Source organism: Capra hircus, chromosome 7, assembly GCF_001704415.2.
Source record: "Capra hircus breed San Clemente chromosome 7, ASM170441v1, whole genome shotgun sequence".
Taxonomy (NCBI): Eukaryota; Metazoa; Chordata; class Mammalia; order Artiodactyla; family Bovidae; genus Capra; species Capra hircus.
The window spans coordinates 16,682,369-16,708,202 of NC_030814.1; the positions used below are offsets into that span (position 1 = coordinate 16,682,369).

A 25,834-nucleotide genomic window follows, 5' to 3' on the forward strand; every position below is an offset into this window, starting at 1 on the left:
CTCAAGACTTCAGCAAGATGTATAGACAGTGGTGAATGGCAGAATGACATGTTATACAGCCAACTAAAAACAAAATCTGGTACAGATATGATATACAGCTACCTAAAAACAAAATCAGGTAGAGGTGAATTCTTTCACCTTAAAATTTGTGACAAGTGATTTTAAAAGTCAGCTCAGCTGACTTCAGTTTGTATCAGTGAGGGAGGTCCTCTGAAATGCAACTGCTCAATCCCTTTATCAGTGTTTGAACAAATTACTGAAATCTAGCTCTCTGAAGGCTTTACTCTATTTATAAGTTGTAGTTATTGGCCTCTACCCAGATTCAGATGTTAGAGATTAGCCTAAAAGCTGAATCTTGATTGAAATAGATTTAGGTAGACTAGCGGCTGAGCCTGTCCAGTTCACATTGCTGCAATCTATTAGGTTTCACTGAATAAGACACAGGAGGATGCTATAGTAAAAAAACTTGGATAACCTGTCCCTGGAGTCAAGGTGTGAGCTTAGGGCGTCGTGTTCTCAGTTCAGAGAGGTGCATACATAAATGTAGAAAATATATGCCAGTCCTGTGCCAGACGTAGAAGTGGTATTCCTGAATAAGCCTGTCTCATCAGAAAACTGAATGGCCTGTGGCCTAAGGAGCTATTGTTTTTCTTGTAAGTTCTTTGTTTTCATGAAAAGGCTTTTGATTCTCAGAATGTATTTGTTTCAAAGTAATTTGGGTTTGAATTCACTCGTGCTCAGAAGTCTCCTAAAAAGCTTTCCTTAGAATTTTACAGTGTATGTTTTATATGCATGCAATACCTTATACATTTTGAAGAAAAGAATTTCATATGATATCGATTTTAATTATCAGAGCTTGGGTTCAAAATGTTTCTATCATGTGTTTATAATGAACAGCAATGATATTTTCAAAACAGTAGCAACTTTTTTGGTACAGATGTTTCTTTATACTGTTAAGAAGCAAATGCATAACTGGTTGAGGTGAAGGGATTCAGCTTCAAAATAACTTTCCTGTTTGTAAGCTTTCTTGCAGTTTAGATCTGCTGCCATCAGGTGGTAGTAATATGTCATATCCATGTGGCTCCACAAATGACATTATGCTTATGGTCATCACAAGATTTATAATAATTAATGCAGATTTGTAAATGAAAATTAACATATCTTTTTAGTTTCAGAGCTGAAGATACTTCTAATGGAATTTTTAAAACGTGTATATTGGTAGATGCAATTGGGCATGTTTTCTCTCTTCATTTATGTATTTACTTGTAAATGAAGAGTTTCATCTTATGCTTCCAAAAATTTTAGAAAATACAGAAAAGTAAAATTAAAAACACCAAATTTTCATCACTCAAAGATAATTGTTATTAAACTTTTTGTTTCATTTTCTTCAGTTGTATTTTTTTAACATGCAGTCTCTAGTGTATTTTGGATTTTTTGGTTTGTTTTTTTTTTTTGGAGTAGAGTGTAATGGCAGGAAAAGATACTTAGCTGTAGTAACTGTATATACAGCATATATCTTTTATAACTTTTAATTGTAACTTCTTTGTAACTGTTTTCTGATTTCTTAATTTGGATTGATTGAGGTTTGCCATAATTTAGTCAATATATGTTTCTGATTTGGTCATCAAGAGCGTTTTATCTCTTGTCTTTCATCCATTGCCTACCAAAAGGATCATTATTTCATTGCAAATATGTTTGAAATTTTATTTAACACAGATGAATTTCTAATTAATCTATTAGTAGCTAGATATGTTTCCTCTATTGCATTTGAAATGAAACTGTCAGAAAACTTGAACTTCCAGTTTTCAATTATGAATGAAAATATACAGTTTTCCTGTTACTATATTTATATTATATGGATGTTTTATAATTTTGTAAATTGTGTGTCACCAGGTACTGCATATAAGCATTTGAGGACCCTATGATATTATGTGACAGCTCCATTACCTACTTCCTACCAAAATAGTTTTTTTCTTTTCTTTTATATAGCATAGAACATTGCATTAAAGAAATACAGTCTGAAGTTAACAAACAGTGTCCAGATGTACAGCTGCGAACAACGACTGACTGTTTTGAATGGCTAAATAATTATAATTACAATTCATCCAAGTCACCGTCCATTCCCCATGGAGATTTGATAAACTTTCTCAAAATACTGGTAAAAATATATATAATCTTTGTTTTAATGGTGGAGTGGGGTGGATGCACCTGGGCTACATTTCATCCAGTTTCCATATATAAATATTTATTTCATTGACCATATTAGCCTGTCATATCGAGGGTTTGTGTTTTGTTTTACTTCTCTATCTGCAGTGGAATCCAGTGAGCTATGTGTTTCTATTTTCTACTGTGATTTTTGTCATAAAGTGAAGTTTATATAAGTGGGCATTAAGCATTATAATTCCTGGGTGACTTGTGGTATGATATTTGCCGTATCAACATCACAGAATGTATTGAAATATACCGCAGTTGTCCATCAGAAAATTTGGTATTTATTACATTTTGTGTCCCTTCACAACTACTCATTTTCCTGGGCTCGTTATTAAGCACAGTAAGATCAGCATTGATTGTATCTGTTAAGGAGACTTGTCCACCTCTCCATTCATTCCCAACCTGCAGGCATATCTAATTCTTTTCAATTGAGGCAGCAATTTCTACAAGACCACTGTTAATTGATGGAATATTATTATATTGGTCACTCTTGGATACTGACCATTTTCTATGTTAGAGAGGTTTTCATAGCCTTCAATAAGAATACTTATTTTATTTTACTTATATCTACAAAGGCAGCTAGCTTGCAAAATCAGTTTCCTAGGGAAATAGCACAATTGTTAGAAAGCAGATTTCTGTAGCTATGGTTTTAATTTAATTTAGGGGGGTGGGGAAAGGGCACTGTTTTTGTCTAAACATCAAACCTTGACTCAGGCAGATGTGGAAAATATCTTGAGGTTGTAGATGGCTTAGGATGACAGAATCAGATGAAAATAATTTCTGGCTGTTATTACTATTGCAGATGTCTCTTTAATGTTTACAGAGTAATAAAAGGAAGAGAAAGGAAGATTATGTGCCCTGAAGGCTTATTCTTTTAAGAAAATCCTCTCACCCATTATCTCTTGAAGGTGGAGCCTTGAAGAATAAATATGGATATAGTTATTCCTTTAATTTCTATTAAGAGCCATGTGTAGTGAATTTCATTAATATTGATGTAATAATGCTTTCTCATTTAATTAAAAGCAAAAGCTTTTAATTATCTTTTAATCTGTCACACATAAGTCATTCTCTATTCACTGCAGGGCAAAGGCCGCCTTAGTTTTTGCTCAAATTCATTAGACTGGTAGGCCCCTTCCAGAGCTAGTTTTTTTTTGTTGTTTTTTAACATAATTGATCATGTTATTTTGAGAACGGAACCACATTATTAAAACAGATCCAGATTAATACGACCTTATCAAATTTTTACATGCGGAAAGTGTCAATCTTGACAGTATTTTTTCATACCTCAATTTTTTCCCCCATAAAATGTTTTTGTTTATTAATTATTTAACTGTTTAAACAAGGAACAGAGGTTCTCATTATGGCTGTTCTAGAAAGTCATTTTCAAAATTTAAGCAATCAATACCTAACACATGTTTTAAACCTCTGTAATCTATTATTCTTTAAATGTTTGCTTGATCAAGTATTTACAGTAATTGACTGATTTAAAGAAACCCACAGTTGAGGCACTAATGAGACCAGTTTTTCTCTATAGAATTTACCATAATGCTGGTGTTCTGGACTCCTGTCTAAGGACATTGATTTTCCAGAAAGTATCAAAAAGAACTAAATAGAAGAAAGAGAGAAAGCGGAGCTTCAGAAAAGTCCATTTACTTTTTGGTTCTCTAGAGTGTGGATGGAAAGAACATGGATGAGGGGAATGGAACCAGGCGTCCATTCTTGGTTCCGCGCTCTATTGTGTGTGACATTTGGAAAGTAACTTAAACATGCTGCACTTTAGTGTCCTTTTCTGTAAATTGGGGTCTTAAGTATCTGCATCACAGAGTTTTCCTTATGAATAAGTCAGAGACTCTAGAGAAAAGTGCTTTTTATATAATAAACTGCTATACGGATATTAGGTATTACTATTTATTACAGATAGAACATCAAATTAGACATCACAGCGCTTAGAATCACTGAGAAAGAGAGTGCCCTAGAATTTGTCTCAGAGTTGTTCATGATTCTGAGTCACAAATAATACCTGTGTTACCTTTATCAATAAGAAATTTCAAAGCTGGACTGATTTTAGACTGCTTGAACCTTGCTTCCACTAAAAAATAAAAAAAGCAGCTTGTTGCTACTTAGAGAATATAAACTAATGTCTTTATGACCTGAAATAGGCATTAGGAGAGTCAGCGTGTAAAGAGAATTTGTGCATTTAATTCCAAGTCCAAACAGAAAGTAATTTTTTTGTTCCTTTTCTATTCTTAATTACACCTATAATTGTTTCTGTCAGTTAACACAGAAAGTGTAAAAAAAAAATTTTTCATATCTTTTGAAGAACAATTCTGAGTGTATTTTTTTTTTCTCATTTTGAGTTAGTTATTTCTTTGGAGAGAACTGAAATATTCTCAGTCTAATTTCCAAAGTAAAACCTTTCTTAACGTGACTCAAAAAGAAATTTAAATGAAAGTTAAAATCTTCAAATGTATTAAACTATATTTCTCAGGATGGCAGCTATTAGTAAGCCCTAGGCATAATACTTTGTTTGAAGGTGTCCATTCTCTATGTTCATTTGGGGTTTTATAATAATAAGTATACTCATTCAGGCATGAAAATTATCTACTAGGTATTAATTAGGGGTGTCATCTTGAATTTATTTTGTCTTGGGGGTACATTTCAGTTGATATTTTACTATAGATTTTTATTTAGAATTGTTAAGCTAATGCTTCCATACAGCTCAGATTATATCAAGAATGGATAACAATGAAGAAAAAACTCTGTGTCTAGAAATCTAATTGAAAAATTCGCTCATCATCTGGGCTTTACAAAACTTAGCAGACTACAAAGCTAATATTCTAAAATGTCTGAACTGATTAAATTTCAAAGGCAAAAAAAAATTTTTTTTTAATCATAGTATTGATTCTTGAAATGAATTATGAAATTCTGTATAACTGTAGAAATCATTTTATCCTTCTACTCTTATAATCACATTTCTAACATTATGATTTACTTTTATTAGCGAGATTTGTTGAAGAATGAACAAAATCAAGAAGAAATGGTATTGAATTTACTTTGGGACCTCTCCTGCCAGAGCAGTGTTTCATTCCCATCCACTGTAAGTGGAGTATCTTTCCATTTCCTCTCTAGGACTTCTCTTCACTCTGTTGAAGATCATTCCTCAATGGATGTAAAGTCTGTATGGGATGATATAAGACTACATCTTCGACGCTTCTTAGTGAACAAATTGCAAAGCCACAATGAAATAAACAATTCACAGCAAAAAATTTTGTTGAAAAATCAGTGCATACAGCAATTCTTATTTCTTTATCCAGAATCAGAAGTTACAAGCAAGTACCAAAGCATACAGAATAAACTGTTGACCACACTTCTGCAGAACTGTTTTCCTTCTTTTAGCAGAGAATCAAATTTAGACATAATGGCTGATAGATACCAAGGTACAATACTTAAGTTATACTCAATGATAAAAGAGGATTTTAACACACTACATGAAATTTTAGCTCCATCCTCAACAGTGAAATTCATTAAAGAAACTTACCTGGATACTGTTACAGAAGAAATGGCAAAATTTCTTGAAAATTTTTGTGAGCTGCAGTTCAAAGAAAGTGCTGTCCGTGTGGTTAAAACAAGCAAGAACTCCAGCAAGCATAGAGGAACAGTGCATGCTTTGGGTTAGTGATTTTTTTTAAATTTCTGTTTGGTTTAACTTAAACCTTTTAAAATCTTTACTTTTCTAACTTTTCTATTTGGTTAAACTTAATTGCAAACTTGAAAATAAATCAGAAAATAAATGTTGTAAAATTTTCCACTTCACATTTCTTTTACGCTTTTCCTTTTCTCTAAGTATAGTAATAGAAGTGTTTTCTTTCCTGTCATTAAATTGTTAAAGATATTGGAATGTAAGTCAGAAATATTACCAGTAAGACTTTCAGTTTTCTAATCACATAAATTACTGGATGAAACATTTAACTCATTGTATCTTCCAAGGCTGAAGCTTTAAGTAAAGAAAATTGTTGAAGATTTCTTGACATTTTCACTAATTAAAATTGAAAGTTTAAAATTCTGACATTTTAGTCAGCCGATGTCAATACAGACCTATTATGAAATGCTAATTATAAAATTGTATCTTATAATTGGTTGTGGAAGCTAGCATTGACTATAGCTGATTTTAAAAGTTCCTCTGATGTTGTTCCTATAAGAATATATACAGTGAAAGAGGATTTGAAGATTCTTAATTTTAATCAAAAGATAAAGGAAAAAAGAATCTGTTATAATACATTTTTCTTGTCATTTTAGTTTCTTACCAGTGAAGAAAAATTAAGGTTGAAAATATGATTATTTTGAAAATTATGATTATTCATGCTTTTACATAGAATGCTGAGATATATTTCTAAATATATTCCTAAACTGTATTTTTATTAATAATTATTTAAGAATTATCATTTGGTGACTTGCTGTTTTTTAATTTATAATCACTTCATAAAATTTATATAGCTCACTGTATTTTTCATACCTTCCTTAATAAGATACCAGGATACCAAATTGCTCTGATATATGAATATATTATATGAACATGATATATGAATTTTCAAATAATTTAATGTTTTCTCTTAGAATATTTATATTCTTTGGGAAACTACCACATCACAGAACAGAGATGCGTCACCCAAGTTAAGGTCACGGCAGAATACAAAGTCAGTTCATTTAGGAACATTGCAGTTTTACTCAAAGTAAATAAATCTTCATTTTAATTATCACATAAATTTTAAATACATTTTACAAGTACACTTATTTTCTATAATTTTTATGTTCTCTCAAAAAATTTCTGGTTACTTGTAAAGTGGTTTCAATATGAAAATTTTATATGTGCTAAAAATGATTAAAAATATGTGTAAGTTGCTATGGAGTCTTTAGGGCTGGTAGTGAAGTGTTTTCCATTCATAAGAGAGAACTATGTGTGTTGGCTTTAACACCAAAATTTGAAGCCCTTTCCAAAAGTCCAAATGCACTGAACTTTCTCAAGCTGCTTTATGTGAATTTTGATATAAATCACTTGTTAAGTGAATGTTTTCCTTGTGCCAAACACTGTAATAAGCACATCCCTTTGCTTAATATCCCAACTTCATAAACAACGAGAGAAGCTTAGAAAGATTAACTTGCTTTTGGTCCTTTGTACCAAGTCAGGATTCACGTGTAGGTCTTTATGTCTTCATGACCCATGTTCTTTACCATCATGGTGTTGGGCTTTAAAGTGTAAAATTAAATGCTTTGTCTCTGTAAAAGAAATTTCCAACAGCACTGTTCTAGTGGGCTGCCTGAAAATCAGTTCAGTTCAGCCTTCTTGAGTACCTGCCATAGGCAAGGCATTTAGCAGCTAGCATATTGAAGGTTTCTAAGCTACACAAGGTAAAGGGAAGAAAGCTAAATGAATTAACTGCTGCTAAGGCTGTAACAGAGAGCAGTCATGGTTTCCAGTAATATTTAGCCCAATGACCAAATTTTTATTTATTAAAGAAATACAGTTTGAGACTAGCAAAATAATAATGTATAAATAATTATAAATAATTTGAAATCTGTAATAATTTATATTCCTATGTGAATAGAATCTAGATTGGCTTGAGTGGGTTATATATTATCTTTTCTATATGTCTGTGTGTTTATTCACCAAGTCTTTGATATTTTGCCTGAAACCCTAGACATTCTCTTAAGTAACAATAGCTCCACATTTATCGGGTCGGACACTGCAAGCTGTTATTTCATTCTAACCACCCAGCAAGGTAGGTAACATTATTTAGCTCTATTGTGTAGTGAGAAAACTAAGACATAGAGATATTCAGTAACTTTGGTCAAGGTTACAACGTGAAGCCAGCATAGTCTGTCTGACTGTGGTGTCCTGACTCTATGATTATGCTCTATTACCTAAAAGAACAGGACGGATCTAGCTCATTCCATTAAGAACACTGCTGTGAATGCTCTGTGTGCTCAGATCTACGTTAGTGTTGTCTTTGTTTTTTCACTTTCCTCTAAACCATCCCGCACTCTGCTCATTCAAAGAGGTATCTTAAGCAGACCTTGTATATACACTAGTCCTTTTTTCCTCCCCAGGCTTATTGAGATATAATTGACATACAGCATTTTGTAACTTTAAGATGTACAGTGTGTTGACTTGTACCCTTAATATTTCAAAACGATTGCCACAGTAATGTCCACATAATTACGATTACTTTTGTATGGTGAGAACACTTAAGATTTGCTTTCTTAGCAATTTTCAAGTAAATAATGCATTATAATTTCTATAATCGCAATGCTGTACATTAGGCCCCCAGAAATTATAAATCTTCTAACTGGAAACTTGTACCCTTTGACCAGTATCTTCTCCATCCACCATCCCCTGGTAACCACCTTTTATTCTGTTTCTTTGAGTTCAGTTTTTTTAGATTTCACAGTATAAGTATTACTGTATATATCTGTCTTTCTTTGACTATGTGACATTTCACTTGTGTAATGCCTTCAAGGTCCATCCATGTTGTTGCAAATTGCAGGATTTTCTTCTTTCTCATGACTGATTAGTATTCCTTCCATTTTAGGTATCTCAATCTCACATATTCTTTATCCATTCATTCGTATGGAGTATGAAATGGCAACCCAGTCTAGTATTCTTGCCGGAAAATTCTATAGACAGAGAATCCTGGCAGGCTCCAGTTCATGGGGTCACAAAGAATTGGGCATGACTGAGCAGCTAAGCACATTCATTCATAAATGGACACTTAGTATGGCTATTGTGATTAATGCTGCAATAAATACAGAAGTGCAGATATCTCTTTGATATCTTATTTTCATTTCCTTTAGATATATATCTAGAAGTAGAATTGCTGATGGATTTTCTATTTTTCAACTTTTTTGTGGAACCTTACCATTTGCTACAGTGTCTGTCATACCAATTTATATTCCTACCAACAGTGCACATGGGTTCCCTTTTCTCTACGTCATCACCAGTGCTTGTTATCTGTTGCCTTTTTGATGATAGCCAAGGGTAAGGTGATATCTCTTTGTGGTTTTGGTTTGGATTTCTCTGATGACTAGTGATCTTGAGCATCTTTTCATGTACCTGTTGGCTATCTGGATGTCTTCTTTGGAAAAATGTCTCTTCAGGTCCTCTCCCCATGGTTTAATCGGATTTTTGTTGTTGTTATGGAGTTGTATGAGTCCTTTAAGTATTTTGGATATTGATTTCTTACTAAGTCTATGGTTTGCAAGTATTTTCTCCCTATCAAAGATTTTTTTTTTTTTTTTTTGGTGGATAGTTTCTTTTGCTGTGCATTAGCTTTCCAGTTTGATGTGAAAGTGAAAGTGAAGTCGCTCAGTCATGTCTGACTCTGAGACCCCATGGACTGTAGCCCACCAGGCTCCTTCCATCCATGGAATTTTCTAGGCAAGAGTACTGGAGTGGCTTGCCATTTCCTTCTCCAGGGGAATCTTCCCAACCTGGGGATTGAACCCGGGTCTCCTGCATTGCAGGCAGACGCTTTACTGTCTGAGCCAACAGGGAATCCCAGTTTGATGTAGTCCTGCTTAGTAATTTTTGCTTTTGGTATTATATCCAAAAAATCATTGCCGAGACCAACCTTAGGGAACTTTTTCACTATTTAGGAGTTTTATGGTTCCAGGTCTTAGGTTTAAGTTTAATCCATTTTGAGTTAATTTTTGTATGTGTTGTAAGATAAGGTACAGTTTCATTCTTTTGCATGTTTTATCTACTCTTCCCAACACCATTTATTTAATCCTTTACCCAATGAGTATTCTTGGTTCCCTTGTCAAATACTGGTTGGCCACATATGCAAGAGTTTATTTCTGGGTTCTCAATTCTGTTCCATTGGTCTATGGGTCCACTTTTATGTTTTGTTATTTGAAGAAAATGATGAAATACTGTCATAACGTAAACACTGCAGACTCTTGGTGGTTTGGTAATCTATCTTAGGAAAAAATAATATTATTTTTGCAGATACTCTTTTTTTAATTGGGATTTTATTTTACTTATTCATTTTTGTTTTACTTTTTGGCTATGCTGCACAGCATGTGGGATCTTAGTTCCTAGACCAGGGATACCCCCTGCACTGAAAGCACAGAATCTTAACCACTGGAACACCAGGGAAGTCCCTAGATAATCACAATTTTAAGTGATTAAATCATTGAATTACTTTTAAAATTGTATTTTCTTTGGATTTAAGAGAAGATATTGCATCTTTTCTCAGTGCTTGAAAAGGAGAAGATTGTTTATGTGTAGTAAAGTTTAGTTAGATAAATTCACTGTGTTTTAATATGCAAGAATATAGTTAGAAAACTTCAACCATAGTATAAATGTCATGATCCCCTGTCTATCTTACATTGAATTTTCCTTGGGGTGATTGTTAACTTGAAAGAGAAAGACTTAAGAGTATATGATACATGCCTTTGAGTGTTTTGAAGGTTTCTAAAGATCTGCAGTGGATGAGAGGTCAAAACTTAGTGGCCTCTACCCCTCCCATTTCCCAATTCCTTTATATTTTGTTTAAGGAAGATTGGGGAGTAGGGGAAACAGAATCCCTCTAGGGATGAAAAGATCCTTTGAAGAAGACCCTCAAGTCACGATAAAAGTAGAATTTTGACTAGGAAGGCACAGATCACAACTGGAAATGTGATCAACTAGATCAGTCAAAACCACCCTAATTTCTCTCGTACTTCTCAAGTAGCTGAGTGATGCTGGCAAGGAAATTTAGAAGTATACTGAGGCCAGTATGCAAAGTGTGGACAAAAGAAGCATCTGTATGGTCGTGTTGCAGAGGAGACCAAGGCTCCTAGAAGGATAACACATCTCTTGACCCTGCTGTGTTCATGAGACAGAGGGGGAGATCTCCATTAGATCTCTGATGTCAGCTATGCTTGTTGTTTTCTAACCCCGCATTAGTAGATGCTGGAATTTCAAATAATACAAAACAGTAATAGGGGAAAAAAACAAATTCTTAGGAGAAAGTTATATCTTTATTCAGTTATCACAACTTCCTTTAAAATAATAATACAATTTCAGGGGTTTTGGTTGTAACATTTTTGAAAATACTGATAAATGATATTGTTGATTAACTTTGTTTTTGATCCACTGTTTTTTATCATACTTGCTATTCTTTAATGAAATACTGGTACTTTCTTTGTTTATAAGTACTTGCTCTCAAAAGGGGAAGAATACAGTTATCAGAGTCAAGTGTGCTTGTCTGAAGCTCTCACCCCCTTGTTTATGCAACCTTAGATAAGTCATTTTACCTCTTCGTATCATTCTACTGATAAACGATAAAAGGAAAGGGTTATATTAGATAATATATCTAAGCTTTAACTCTAAACTTATTGTGACTTTGTGACTTGGAAAATATTCCACAACCAGATTTTATGCCTACAATTTGTCATTGGAAACTGTCATAATTATTTTCTCTACTGACTGACAGTACCGCTGCATTAGCTGGCTGAGTGTGTGGCTTTGTATGCAACTTAACACATAGAAAACATCCTTTAGCTTTTTATCTGTGTGACTTTTTTCCCCCCAGTGCAACTTGGAAGAGAACAATGTGTAAACTTCTCACTTCCTGCAATTGCATTTTTGACTAGGCTGGGAGGGTGAAGAGAGGAGTCTGTGATTAAGCAAAAACAGGAAGTAGAGTCTCTTCTTGCAGCTGACATCTGAAGCTATTCCTAGAAATTCTTTTTGGGGCTTCCCCTTTGATCCCACAACCAACTGTTCTTGTTTTATTTTTCATTTCGATTTTTGGGTCATTGTAGCTTTTTAAATCAGATCATTGAAAATTAAGATCGCAGGCAAGAAATGGAAATACGATATTATTCTGTATTGTGATTGAAAAGAAATCGATATGCCTTTTCTCTGGCATGTATTTGAAGCAGGGATTTAATAGTGACTGAGTTTTTTTCCTGAGGAAGAACCAGCTTGTTTCTGCAATGTTGTAGACAGTACGCATGGACTAAATACTTTTTCTAAAAAAGTGTTTCTGTATCCATAAAAACCCCTCTGTAAGTACAAAAAGCCTCAGAATTAGGCCTATAAAGCATGGTAGGGTGAGTGATATTGTCTTAAGAGTCTGTGAATAAGAATTTGACAAGCTATGTAATAATGAAACAGTTGTACACAAATGAAACTTGTGTAAATAATTTTAGTTTTCTTTTTCAGCTTGTGAAGAAAGTCAAAAGTGATTTGGGTTTTGGCATAATTGATCGTAAAGCCTTCCCTCCTGCCAGTTCAGTTACATGACACAGTGCCTTCTTGAGACTTCTAGAATGTGCCCATGCATCCATGCCATCAGTGGAGATAGTGGGCGTGTCTTCCCTTTGTATGAACCAGCAGGATATTTTCCACCCAACCTAATTCCTTTCTGTACCGTCTGTTTCTCTATAGTAAAAGTATACAGGGTGATCCATCAAGGTGAGGGTGAAAGCTAGAGCTATTTAGTTTCATTTTGTCCTTTATATAAGAGGACAAATTTTTTATGCCATTTAAGAAAATGTTTTCTGTGTTAAAACTCATTCCCAGACATTCTGATTCTTGAGTTTTAGTAAGGCACAAATAGCTTAGGCTCTATTTTACACTAAAAACTTGAACAATGTATATACTTTGCAAAGGATACTACTCAGAACATGATTTCACCATTAATTTTTGTTAATATTTTCTCATTGATCATCTTCATTTTTCCTTGTTCAGTTCGGTTCAGTCACTCAGTCATGTCCGACTCTTTGCAACCCCACGGACTACAGCACGCCAGTCTTCCGTGTCCATCACCAATTCCCGGAGTTTACTCAAACTCATGTCCATTGAGTCGGTGATGCCATCCAACCATCTCATCTTATGTCACCCCCTTCTCCTCCTGTCTTCAGTCTTTCTCAGCATCAAGGTGTTTTCAAATGAGTCAGTTCTTCACATCAACTGGGCAAAGTATTGGAGTTTCAGCTTCAACATCAGTCCTTCCAATGAACACCCAGGACTGATCTCCTTTAGAATGGACTGGTTGGATCTCCTTGCAGTCCAAGGGGCTCTCAAGAGTCTTCTCCAACACCACAGTTCAAACGCATCAATTCTTTGGTGCTCAGCTTTCTCTATGGTCCAACTCTCACATCCATACATGACCACTGGAAAAACCATAGCCTTGGCTAGATGGACCTTTGTTGGCAAAGTAATGTCTCTACTTTTTAATATGCTGTCTAAGTTGGTCATATCTTTTCTTCCAAAGGCAAGTGTCTTTTAATTTCATCACTGTAGTCACCATCTGCAGTGATTTTGGAGGCCCCCTCAAAATTTTCCTTGTTATCTATTTACAAATATATAAAGTCAGCTACATAATACATACAAATTAAAATTTTAATTTGCTGTGCACCTTGCTAAGTACTTTATGTATTGACACACCATTTGATTCTTATAACATGTCTGAAAATCTGGATATCACTTGTAGCTCAGTTGGTAACGAGTCTGCCTGCAGTGCAGGAGACCCAGGTTTGATTCCTGAATTGGGAAGGTCCCCTGGAGAAGGAAATGGCAACCCACTCTAGTATCCTTGCCTGGAAAATCTCATGGACAGAGGGCTACAGTCCATGGGGTCGCAAAGAGTCGGGCACGACTGAGCAACTGACTAACACTAATCCCTACCTTATAGTTACAGAAACTGAGGGTGAATAAGCTGAATAGCTTTCCCAAAGGCCCACTGCTGGGATGTATCTTGACTGTAATTCAAATACATTGCGGAATTATGACCAAAACTATTCTCTCAAATACTATCTCTTTCTGAATGAATTCACTTGCAAGATCAGAAACCATTTTATAATTTGAAGAGTAATTCCCATGAGCCACAGATCCTGATTTTTGTGTTGGACTTACTGGAATTGCAACATACATATTGAATGTTTGCATATAAAATTAAACAAACTTGAATTTTGAAAGCAGCTATTATAGTAAGTGCAAGGTTACTTCACTGGGTTGTCTGCTCTGGAACATTTGGAAAGAAAAAAAAAATCCAAGACTTCCATATTAACACATGAAAAGGAAAATAATAATGTTAATTTTGTCCTTAATATAAAAAAATATGTAGAAGAGGCTCTCATTTTATTCCTAGAGAAGTAGGTAATCTACTTAACTTTAAGGCTTTACCAGAGTTAACCTAAAAAGTAACTGTTACTGAAATAGTTGAAGCAATTACTGCCAGGTTTAAGATCATTTTTATCATTAATTAATAATAAACCTAAAGATTAGCAGTATGTTTGCAAGATGCTTCCACATCTGGGTTTTGTTTTTTTTTAACCTCCCTTTGCTCCATCACCAATCTGAAATTAAGCAGTGCAGCAATTCCAGTTCTTGTTTCCTTGGTGGAAAAAAAACTATAGCGTTTTTGCTAGTTAGCAAATCAAGGTGGAGATGAAAGTTAGAAGTGTCTTCCCACTATACCTCCATAGCTCATTAAAAAATGCGTGTGTGTGTGCTAAATCACTTCAGTCATGTGTGACTCTGAGTGACCCTATGGACTGTAGCCCGCCAGACTCCTCTGTCCATGGGATTCTCCAGGCAAAAATACTGGCGTGGGTTGCCATGCATTCCTCCAGGTGAATCTTCCCAGCCCAGGGATCAAACCCGTATCTCTTAGGTCTCCTGCATCAGCAGACGAGTTCTTTTTTTTTTTTTTTTTTTTTTTTTAGCAGATGAGTTCTTTACCACTAGCGCCACTTGACAAGAAAATGAACAAATAGAATTCATTATTCTAGTGTTATTTGACCACTAGAATTTTTCCCCTAAGGAGTTGGTGTTTTAAAATTCTTCCTACTAAAGGTTTTATCATCTGTGAAAATTATTTATTTGATTAAAAACTATGAGGAAAAGGACTATGTATATGTGCATAAGGGGAGGGTATTTGTTATGTGCTTGGGTAGGTACATGATATTTTTGCATATGTACATGTATCTTTATTTACCTAAAATGTTTTTCTGCTAAATATGTGACTAGTTTTCTGACCCCATTATTTCACATTAAATCTTCAGAGACTTCTGAATTTTGTTTTAAAGACATTAAAGCAATAAAAATGGAAAGTATATTCTGTAAGAGAGAAAGGGGATGCAGTTTCGCTTTGGTAATATTTTTGCTCCCATGTAGCAACAATTAGCAATTATCGACTTCCTCTCATGTGTTCTTCATAAAGGTGGAAAGAATATTCTATTAGTCATATTCTGTAAGACATTCAGTTACTAAGGATGATAGATAAAAATGACTTAGTAGTTTCTAATGAAGGCTTCCCTGGTGGCTCAGTGGTAAAGAATCCACCTGCAATGCAGGAGATGTGGGTTCAACCCTTGGTGGGGAAGAGCCCCTGGAGAAGAAAATGGCAATCCACTCGAGTATTCTTGCCTGGGAAATCCCATGGACAGAGGAGCCTGGCAGGCGGCAGTCCGTGGGATCGCAAGAGTCAGACACAGCTTAGCGATTAAACTACCATATATGAGGGGTCATAGGTCAGCTTGAGATTTATATTCCTTATTAACCATTCAATAACATTTTTAAAAATTCAGAAGAGATTGAAATACTGAGATTTTTAAAAACTGTTATTTTTTACTTGGAAAAAGAAATTATCTAGTTAAAAATATGTGACATATTAAGAGAAGAGTGAAAGTAACTAAACAAATTATTGGAAAAAGGTTCAGAATAAGATTATTCTAAAAGTAAACAGTTATTTTGCAGCTCTTCTATACTGAGCAAAAAATGTGGATGAGTAATACACATGGAGGTGGTTGCAGGCTAGAAATTCAAGTTCTGTGGAAAGTGAGTTGATAAGTAACTAATACACCCTGTCTAGAACTTTTCTGCTTTCCTCTGCTAACATTATGTCATTCTATGTCTTGACATATAAACACAAGGATAAATGTGAATGCTGAGCTTTGTTGTTTTAGGTAAAAATGTTTACAGGTTTATAGTTTAATAGGTCATGAATCCCTGAATTCTTGTTTAACATATAGATATTTCCAGTGGATTAGTGTAACCTTGAATGTTGTTTAACATATTTTTTCCTCGGGTTCTCAGAAAATGTAATATGTGCCTTCTGGTTACTATGCTATTAATCAGTTATTAATAGCAAACTTTTTTTTCATAAACTTTCAAGAAGAAATGTTTAATAAGTCAAAAGACATTGGTAAGATCACTTTAAAGATGTACTCTAACGGAAGGCTGAAAACTGTAACAGACTGTAACTACACCTCAAAATTCTTCGTTAGGAAAATCACCTTGGCAAATATATGTTATGTTATAATGTTTTCAACATCGTTATTTATATGTAAATATGAAAATCTGTGACCATCAGTGTCTCACATCTATGAAGTCAAATATCTTCTGCCTCAAAGTTGCTGTCATGTAACACCTCCACCTTTATTGATTTTTAACTGCGGGGAAATCTGAATCTTCTACACCTGGGACTTTAAAAATTCCTTGTCTACACTGGCCTTTTCCGAGTTTGGACAGATCTGTCTGCACTGGGATGTATACAGCAGAAACTGCTGTAGCTTTGAGAGTCAGACCAATCCCTCCCTCATATTTGGAAAGGAGAAAATAATCCTTAGCTTTGGGTAAAATATTTAATAAGAGTTACAATGAATTTCCAATCAGAAAGGCTTTTGCCTCTGTCATTCTTAAAATCGATTATCTGTTCTTTTGTTTAATACATATATTTTCAGTTTGCTTTAGTTTTATCAGGATATTCATAAGCAGTTTGATGTCGGGATATTTAAATGGAAATCTAAAAAATCACCACGAAGTGCACTAGATTGCTTCAAAACCTATCAATGTTTGTTTTTGAGATTTCTTTTCAACACTGAGTAAAAACAGTAAACCCTTGTCTATTACTTAGAAAAGTGTTGCTGACCTTATTACTAGTTTAATCTCTTCCGTAATACAGTTGTAGGAAGTACCAAGTTAGCAGGTAAAGTGATAATGAGAGATAAGAATCTGAAAAGGCCCTTGGAATTATGATGCCAGTGATATATGAAAATCCAAATAATTTGAAGTTTTGATATTTTAAATTTCTATGACATGGTCGTGCTGAACTAATTTTAGAATATCTGTCATTGTTTGTCCTCCAAAGTAGAAATTATCTTAAATTTAAAATTCAGTATTAGCATTTCCATTAGCAAAAAGTAGTTGTTTGAGTGGACAACCAGGTTTGCAAAATTATCCTTAAAAGAAGAGAAATAGCCTCCAAATTTTATGATGATCATTATGAGAGAAAGTTATATTGTAAAAATGTTTTATAGTGTCCTCCTATGTCTTTTTTCCAAACTGTACTAAAATCATTGCTCATCATTGTTAATGTACTGTTAGTAGCACACTAAAATAGTAATCCTTCAGCTGTTTGACGAGTGTGTACTTTTAAATGGATATTTTTCTTGTAATTTTTGTTAGTCATGGTTACAAAAGTCATAAAGTTCATGGTTATTGGTATATGGGTCTTGTTAGTAGAGCCTGAACCTAAGGAGAAGCGGGAAGATGTAGCAATTATAGCCCCTAGAAGATTTAATAGCTAAGATCTAATATGGACTCTGTATGTTAAAATGAGAAAAGTCCTTGTTCAACTTTATAGATAAGATATTGCTGCACAGATTTTGTTGAGGCTTTATGTTCACTGAATCCCTCTAAAGAGACTTGTATTGTCTTTATAGTGCTTGAACAGTTGGCTATCCCATAATTTAGATTAAGCATATGCAAATTTATACAAGCTCTATGTTTATTGATAAGAAATAATCTCATGTTTTGCATTGTTTCTGTGACATATAGACAACAAAATATAAATCCTTTTTATTTCTGTGAAAGGCACTCATAGGGATTTGGGTTACAAAAAATGCATACTTTCTTGACATTTATGATTATATTTAAAAACAGTATTACTAAATACTAAATTTGGTGATGATCACTCAGTTATGTACCAATGTGAGTTTGTTTTTTAGTTTTTGTTAAATTTTAATCATGTGCCAAGTTTTCTGAGACACGAAAAGGAAACCAGAGATCAGAGGGAGGTTTAAAAACATTAAATACACTGATAAGGTTTGTATCCTTGTGGTTTTTTTTTCCTGCTATCCTGACAGTTCTTTAAGGTTCTGTCATTTTCAATCAACAGAGAGTACATGTGATCAGTATATCTGATAAACTTGTCAATGCCTCTTTAAAGCAGGATTCCCCAACCTATTCAATTCAGATCCCCCTGCTTCATTTCAAGTATCATCTTGATAAGACAGAGCTATGTCACAAGCATCTGTGTATAGCCAGCTCAGTCTACAACTAATTTGTGCAGGAAAAAATTAAATCAGGAGGTAAATTATTTCATGATTGCTCATTCCCAACAGAGTTGGGCATCATTCTGAAGAAAATATCAAATAATTGGTTTCAGGCCGTGTCAGACACATGCAATTCCCTTCTCTAATGGCTGTGTGTGGTAGCACCAGGCCTCAGGGGTCAGCAAAGAACTGGAAATAGCTTAGTGCCAGGCACGGCAATAGAGAGTCAGAGCACATAGGAAATGAAGTGGCAATAAGTGCAATCCATAGGGGAAATGTGCTTCACTTGGAGTTTAATATATTGGTTCAGAATCTGGCAGGAAGCCATGCAACAATTGTTTACCTTTTTGTCAGCATCTGCATCTGTTCTGTTTTGTAAACAGCACTTAACTCTCAGTCGGTAAATGCTGGAATCAATAACAACTGTTAAGGGATTTCCTCTCCCCCCCCCCTTTTTTTTTTATATTCTATAACAAATGCACACTACAAACAATGTTTGCCTTAGATTAACAAGGAACAGACATTAACAGGGTCAAAGGGATTTGGTTGGGAACATTTTATAGCTTCTTGGGTTTACAGTAATTATATCTGTGTGATTTGAATGTATTTTGTAACCTATCCAAATTAAACTGTTAAAAAAATGCTAGCAAGCAGTAATGAAGATGATTTTTTATAATTATCTTAAGTACTGTGTATAGAGAACTGCTGGCACTGTTTGTAATAATTTAGTTCTGTGCAATATTGTATATTACAGCTGCTATGCAGAAATATTAAGTTGCCTTTTGCAGTTTTAGGAAATTAGTGATTATATCCAGCAGTACTAATTATTTTAAGCATACAGTTATTAAAAAAAAAATTACACACCACAGTGAGACATAAAAAAGGTTCGATCTGTGACTAGTGCCTATAAAACTAAATATGTCATTAGTAAATGCAAAAAAAAAAGGGAAAACACTACTTTTAAGTTCACTGTCTTCAGGGGCTGAATAGATGAATGCTGTCATAAATGCAGAATTGTTATAACAGTTATAACATCACTGAAAAGTGAATATCACCAAGATCAGAGGAACACATTATTGCTGATGGGTTTATGCCTGCATCTTTCCACTCACTATTTAAAAATTATACTCCTTAAAATTTTCCTATATGCAATTGCTAAATTGCCTCATTTTCATTTTATTTGATTACTTCATATCTGATTTTAACCAAACCTGGTTTGTTTTTTTCTGCTTTTACTTATATAATAAGCATTAAATCTTAGGCTGTCCCATTAGTTTTTGTCAAATGATGATTTCTTTGAACCTTTCACTGGATAACCATAAACCACAAATAAAATTTGGGAATTATTTGGTCAGATCACCTAATCAAGATTTCTATTTTCTTGTCTTTTCAGAATTTTATGTCTAAGGGTTTGGTGTGAATTCTTTAACTTCCTCAACAGTTATTTTGCTATTTTACTTATCTAAATTATTTTGACCAACATTTTTTGAAAGTTTATTGTATTTTTTATGAAATAGTTATAATTAGAAATAAGAGTTTGAAATTTTGAACAGTAATATCTTTCGTACCTTTATCAATCCGGAAAAGTACTTTGGCTTCATTTTCTTCACTGTGTATTATTTGCTTCTTTGACATTTGGTCACTGTATATGAAATTAATTAATATATGGTAATATGCATATAACCACAAGTTATATGTGATTGTATAATATAAATTCATTTTTATCACCTAGAATGTCTAGAATTTTATTTTCCATTATCCCCAGAATCACAATCCAGATTTCATAAATTTCTGCTTAAAATGTTTATTTTGAATGAAGTGTAACTTGATTTTAGGCTCAGAAACTAGAAAAGAGTTATCTGTCTTTTGTAATGTACGTTCTATCTGAAGATAGAGAACATACCTTATTAATCCATTCCATTATGAATTTATATACTTCTGTAAAAAATAAACTGATACTTAATACTGCTGCATGTTCTGATCTATAAATATAAAGAGAAAAGATCTTGATAGAAAGTTTTATTTCCAAATTAGAATCTGCCTTTGAAAACCATAGTCGATGTTTAGATGTGATTTAAGAGGTCAACTAATACCTTTTATAATTACTTCCTTTACCAAGGGAAAATGGTTACATGGCTCCAATATCTCTCTAGAAATTTAAAGAATGTAAAAATGAGACTTTAGTTTCTATTATTTGTGCTTTGCATCTTTAACATCTACTTGATAGGTGAAGAATCCACCTGCACTGTGGGAGACCTGGGTTTGATCCCTGGGCTGGGAAGATCCCCTGGAGAAGGGATAGGCTACCCACTCCAGTATTCTGGCCTGGAGAGTTCCAGTCCATGGGTCCCAAAGAGTCGGACACAACTGAGCGACTTTAACTTTCACTTTTGCTATTTTGTGTTAAATATTTTAAATCACATCCTAATCACTTAGTATGCAAGTTTAAAAGTTATGATTGAAATTTTCATACCAAAGGTCAAAATATTCAAAGCTTTATTGTTCCTAAATTAATATAAGTGACTATCTTGCATTTATGTTAGCATTAAAGTTAACTAGCAGAGCTTGAAAAATTGTAGTGGTTATTATGTTCTGATGGAATCGATAAGGCACTCGTAGGGGGATGGATATTGTCTATGGATCATTAGCTAATTAAATAAAATTGATTGTTAAGGTAGCCCTGTGTTGTATTAGGTGAAGGAATCATTATTCCCTAAGCAAAGGGAAAATTAAGTGCTAATTAACAGGTTATGAAGTGTGCAGTAGTAGTAAGAGAGTAAGCAACATTTCCCCAGAACAACTTACCTGCCTCCTGAGAAACCCGTGTGCAGGAAAAGAAACAACAGTTAGAACTGGACAATGGACTGGTTCAAAATTGGGAAAAGAGTATGTCAAGTTAGTATATTGTCACCATGATTATTTATCTTCTATGCAGAGTGTGTGTGTGTGCCAAATTGCTTCAGTCATGTCCAGTTCTTTGCATCCCTATGGATTGTAGCCCACCAGGCTCCTCTGTCCATGGGATTCTCCAGGGAAGAACAATGGAGTGGGTTGCCATACCCTCCTCCAAGGGATCTTCCCAACCCAAGGATCGAACTGGCATCTTCTGTGTCTCCTGGATTGGCAAGTAGATTCTTTACCACTAATGCCACCTGGGAAGCCGTCTATGAAGAGTATATCGTGCAGAATGCTGGGCTGGATGACTCACAAACTGAAATCAAGATTGCTGGGAGAAATATCAACAACCTTAGATACACATATGATATCACGCTAATGCCGGAAAGAGAAGAGGAACTAAAGAGCTTCTTGATGAAGATGAAAGAGGAGACTGAAAAAGCTGCTTAAGAGTCAACATTCAGAAAACTAAGAGCATGGTATCCTGTCCCGTCACCTCATGGCAAATAGATGGGGAAAAAGTGGAAGCAGTGACAAACTTTCTCTTCTTGGGCTCCAGAATCACTGCAGATGGTGACTGCAGCCATAAAAGATTCTTGCTCCTTGGCAGAAAAGCTATGACAAACCTGGACAGCATATTAAAAAGCAGAGACATCACTTTGCCAACAACGTCCGAATAGTTTAGAGCTATAGTCTTTCCAGACCAGAGACGTCCCTGGTGACTCAAACGGTAAGGTGTCTGCCTATAATGAGGGAGACCTGGGTTCAATCCCTGGGTTGGGGAGGTCTGCTGGAGAAAGAAATGGCACCCCACTCCAGTATTCTTGCCTGGAAAATCCCATGGATGGAGGAGCCTGGTGGGCTACAGTCCATGGCATCACAAAGAGTCGGACACAACTGAGCGACTACTTTACTTTATAGTCTTTCCAGTAATCATGTACAGATGTGAGAGTGGGAGCATAATGAAGGCTGAGCACTGAAGAATCGATGCTTTTGAATTATGGTCTTGGAGAAGAAGACTCTTGAGAGTCCCTTGGTCAGCAAGGAGATCAAACCAGTCAATCCTTAAGAAAATCAACCCTGAATATTCACTGGAAGAACGGATGCAGACACTGAAGCTCCAATACTTTGGCCTCCTGATACAAAGAGCTGATTCATTGGAAAGACCCTGATTCTGGGAAAGATTGAGGGCAGGAAGAGAAGGGGGAGACAGAGGATGAGACGGTTGGATGACATTATTGGCTCAATGGACATGAGATTGAGCAAGCTCCGGGAGGAAGGACAGAGGAGCCTGGAGTGCTGCAGTCCATGGGATCACAAAAAGTCAGACATGACTTGGCTACTGAACAGCAAGCCAATGGCATCTGGGAACACCAAAGTCAACAAATTGATTGCTGATAACTAGTTGTATTTTTCAAATTCCCCAACATAATATTAAATATGAATTTACTCAACACCATAGCAAAAGTTTCTGTGTTGAAATCTTAACATAATGAAATTTGTATATTGTGCTTTTAAATGCTGTGCTTAGAATTTATTCTATACATGATTCTTTACTTACATGTAGTATGTTTGTTGGAGAAGGCAATGGCACCCCATTCCAGTACTCTTGTCTGGAAAATCCCATGGGCGGAGGAGCCTGGTGGGCTGCAGTCTGGGGGGTCGCTGAGAGTCGGACATGACTGAGCGACTTCACTTTCACTTTTCACTTTCATGCATTGGAGAAGGAAATGGCAACCCACTCCAGTGTTCTTGCCTGGAGAATCCCAGGGACGTGGAAGCCTGGTGGGCTGCTGTCTGTGGGGTCACACAGAGTCGGACACGACTGAAGCGACTTAGCAGCAGCAGCAGCATGTTTGTTTCTAATTAGATCTTTTTCTTTAAGAACTTGAAGTCTTTATTCAGTTATAGTTTATTTCCTTGTTTTCTATGTAAGATAGATTTTTGAAAAAAGAGATACGTGACCTTCTTCATATTAATTTTAACACAGTTTGATATTTGCTTTCATAGTAATCAAATAAGAATTGCTAAGTTATCTATGTTCACAGTTTGATGCAGCTCATCTCTGCTGATGGTGTAGTAGAGCTGATGTATTTTATTCTCTTAGGTATTATGCCATAACTTAGGTTTGATCTTGAACATTGGCTTTTAAGGTCTTTTAAGATTGCTCATCTAATATCACTGTGGAGTCATTCAAGCCACTTTGTGATGAAAACAAAGGGGCACAGCTGCATCCCAATTTATCACACGCTTTTGGAGGCTTCTCAGCTCCAAGTGAATTCCAACCATGTTAAGTCTCACTTTGGCAAACTGGGAATCTTGGCTCGCCAAACAATTGTAAATGGTTGCTTTCGGATCCACTTGCAAATTCAGATGATGATTAAACAGAGGGACTTTCACTCCAGCTTCTTGTCCATTGTCCCTCTACCTATTGGAGACGAGAACCACATCTTATGGGAAATTCCCATTTATTGCTCAAGTTTACCTGTTTTCTGTTATGTGTAACCAAAGTTTGGAGAAATAGGACTTTATACATAAATGCCTTATTCAAATGATACTAGTGACTCTGAGAATCCTCTCTTTATATCGTTTGTCGAAAGCAGAATGATTCATAAGCTGACCTAATCGAGGCTGTTTCTCCCTTAGGTTCCTTTGAATTTTGGTGCATGTTTGCTGATCATAATCCTTGCAGGCTAGAACTGTAGGCATTTTCCACAGTATGTCCTTCCACAAGTATGTCCTTTGAGACGTGTGACTCGGAAGATGCTGAATGCTGCAAAAGGCAAAGTGGGCTGTTCTTCATTAGAAAGAAACCCATATTTGTTTCTCAAAAGACAGGGCTTTCCTATGGAACCATTGGGAGAAATGAGAGGTTCTTGAATTGGTCTTCTCCAAAGATAATCAAAAAAGGGAAGAGGGATGCTGAAGGCATGGGCAAGAGCTTAGAAGAGGGGATGAGGTTGTCACAAAAATGGAGAAGCGGCGGGAGTGCTATGGAAGACGTAGAAGAGAGGTGAGAGAGTCCTATTACAGCCTTACAGTAAGGAGAGAGCCTGAACCCTCGTTCATAAGGCAGTGGGGTCTCACGAGGGGCCTTTCAGTTAAAAGAGAAAGCTGAGTTCTACGTTCATGAGAGGGGAGGTGGGACCAGAGAGAAGGTGACTGCATCCAAAGTGAAGACCAGGAGCATCTCTGGCTTAAATTTACTTTGTGGGAGTGGGAAGAAAGAGAAAAACTGAGATTTGAAAATGTATTGAAGTACTTTTACTTTTTTTAAAACAATTATTTTTTTATTGAAGGATAATTGCTTTACAGACTTTTGCTGTTTTCTGTCAAACCTCAACATGAATCAGCCATAGGTATTTTTGTTGTTTTTTTTTCAGTCTTTCCTGTTGGACAAGGCAATGGCACCCCACTCCAGTGCTCTTGCCTGGAAAATCCCATGGACAGAGGAGCCTGGTGGGCTGCAGTCCATGGGGTCGTGAAGAGTCGGACATGACTGAGTGACTTCACTTTCCCTTTTCACTTTCATGCATTGGAGAAGGCAATGGCACCCCACTCTGGTGTTCCTGCCTGGAGAATCCCAGGGACGGAGGAGCCTGGTGGGCTGCAGTCCATGGGGTCGCACAGAGTCGGACACGACTGAAGCAGCTTAGCAGCAGTCCTTACTGTGCCTTTTGGAGAAGGAAATGGCAACCCACTCCAGGATTCTTGCCTGGAAAATCCCATGGACGGAGGAGCCTGGTAGGCTACAGTCTATGGGGTCGAAAAGAGTCGGACACAATTGAGTGACTTCACTTTCCTTTCCTTTAGTGTGCCTTTAATTATTTCATAAACATTTGAATCTGAAATTTTTTCTGGGGCCTATTTGAAGATTTTGTGATACCAAATATTTAAAATATGAAATGAGAATGTTTTATTAGGTAACTTTTCCAAGTAATAAATTTTCATTATAAAAATTAAAACATCAAATAGATACAAGGAGAGAGTCAGATATCTCACATTTCCATCCCCCAATCCCGGTGCCCCAGATCACCACTGTTATTCATAGTTTGTTGCACACTGCAGGATTTTTCGTCTGCATGTATCAGAATTAATATACAGGTTTGTATTTTTTAATGAGATCAGGCTACTGTTCTTCATTGTGCCTTTTTCCGATTAATATTTCATGATCTCCTCCCATATCGATGCCATCTGTTCTGACGTTCTTTTCAGTAGGGCCGTGATATTCCATTGTATAGGTGTAGCCTAATTCGTGTGCATGTGGCTAAATGTAATCTTACCATAGTGTTGACTCACTGGATTTAGAAAACAATTTTTCCCCCAAAGCAATACCTGTCCACCGATACATGTATTTGTGTGTGCACATATTTGAAGTATATAAAATAAAGCGTGAGGCCTC

General features: G+C 35.5%; 1 protein-coding gene across 2 annotated transcripts in view; it reads left to right on the plus strand.

Annotated features, from left to right (window-relative positions):
• Positions 1-25,834, plus strand: part of KIAA0825 (KIAA0825 ortholog) — a 397,136-nt gene that overhangs the window by 41,506 nt on the left and 329,796 nt on the right. For both annotated transcript variants that reach the window (XM_013965785.2, XM_018050038.1), the window contains exons 3-4: positions 1,990-2,158; positions 5,213-5,882. In XM_013965785.2, the coding sequence (XP_013821239.2) occupies positions 1,990-2,158; positions 5,213-5,882 (839 nt within the window). The remainder of the gene's footprint in view (positions 1-1,989; positions 2,159-5,212; positions 5,883-25,834) is intronic.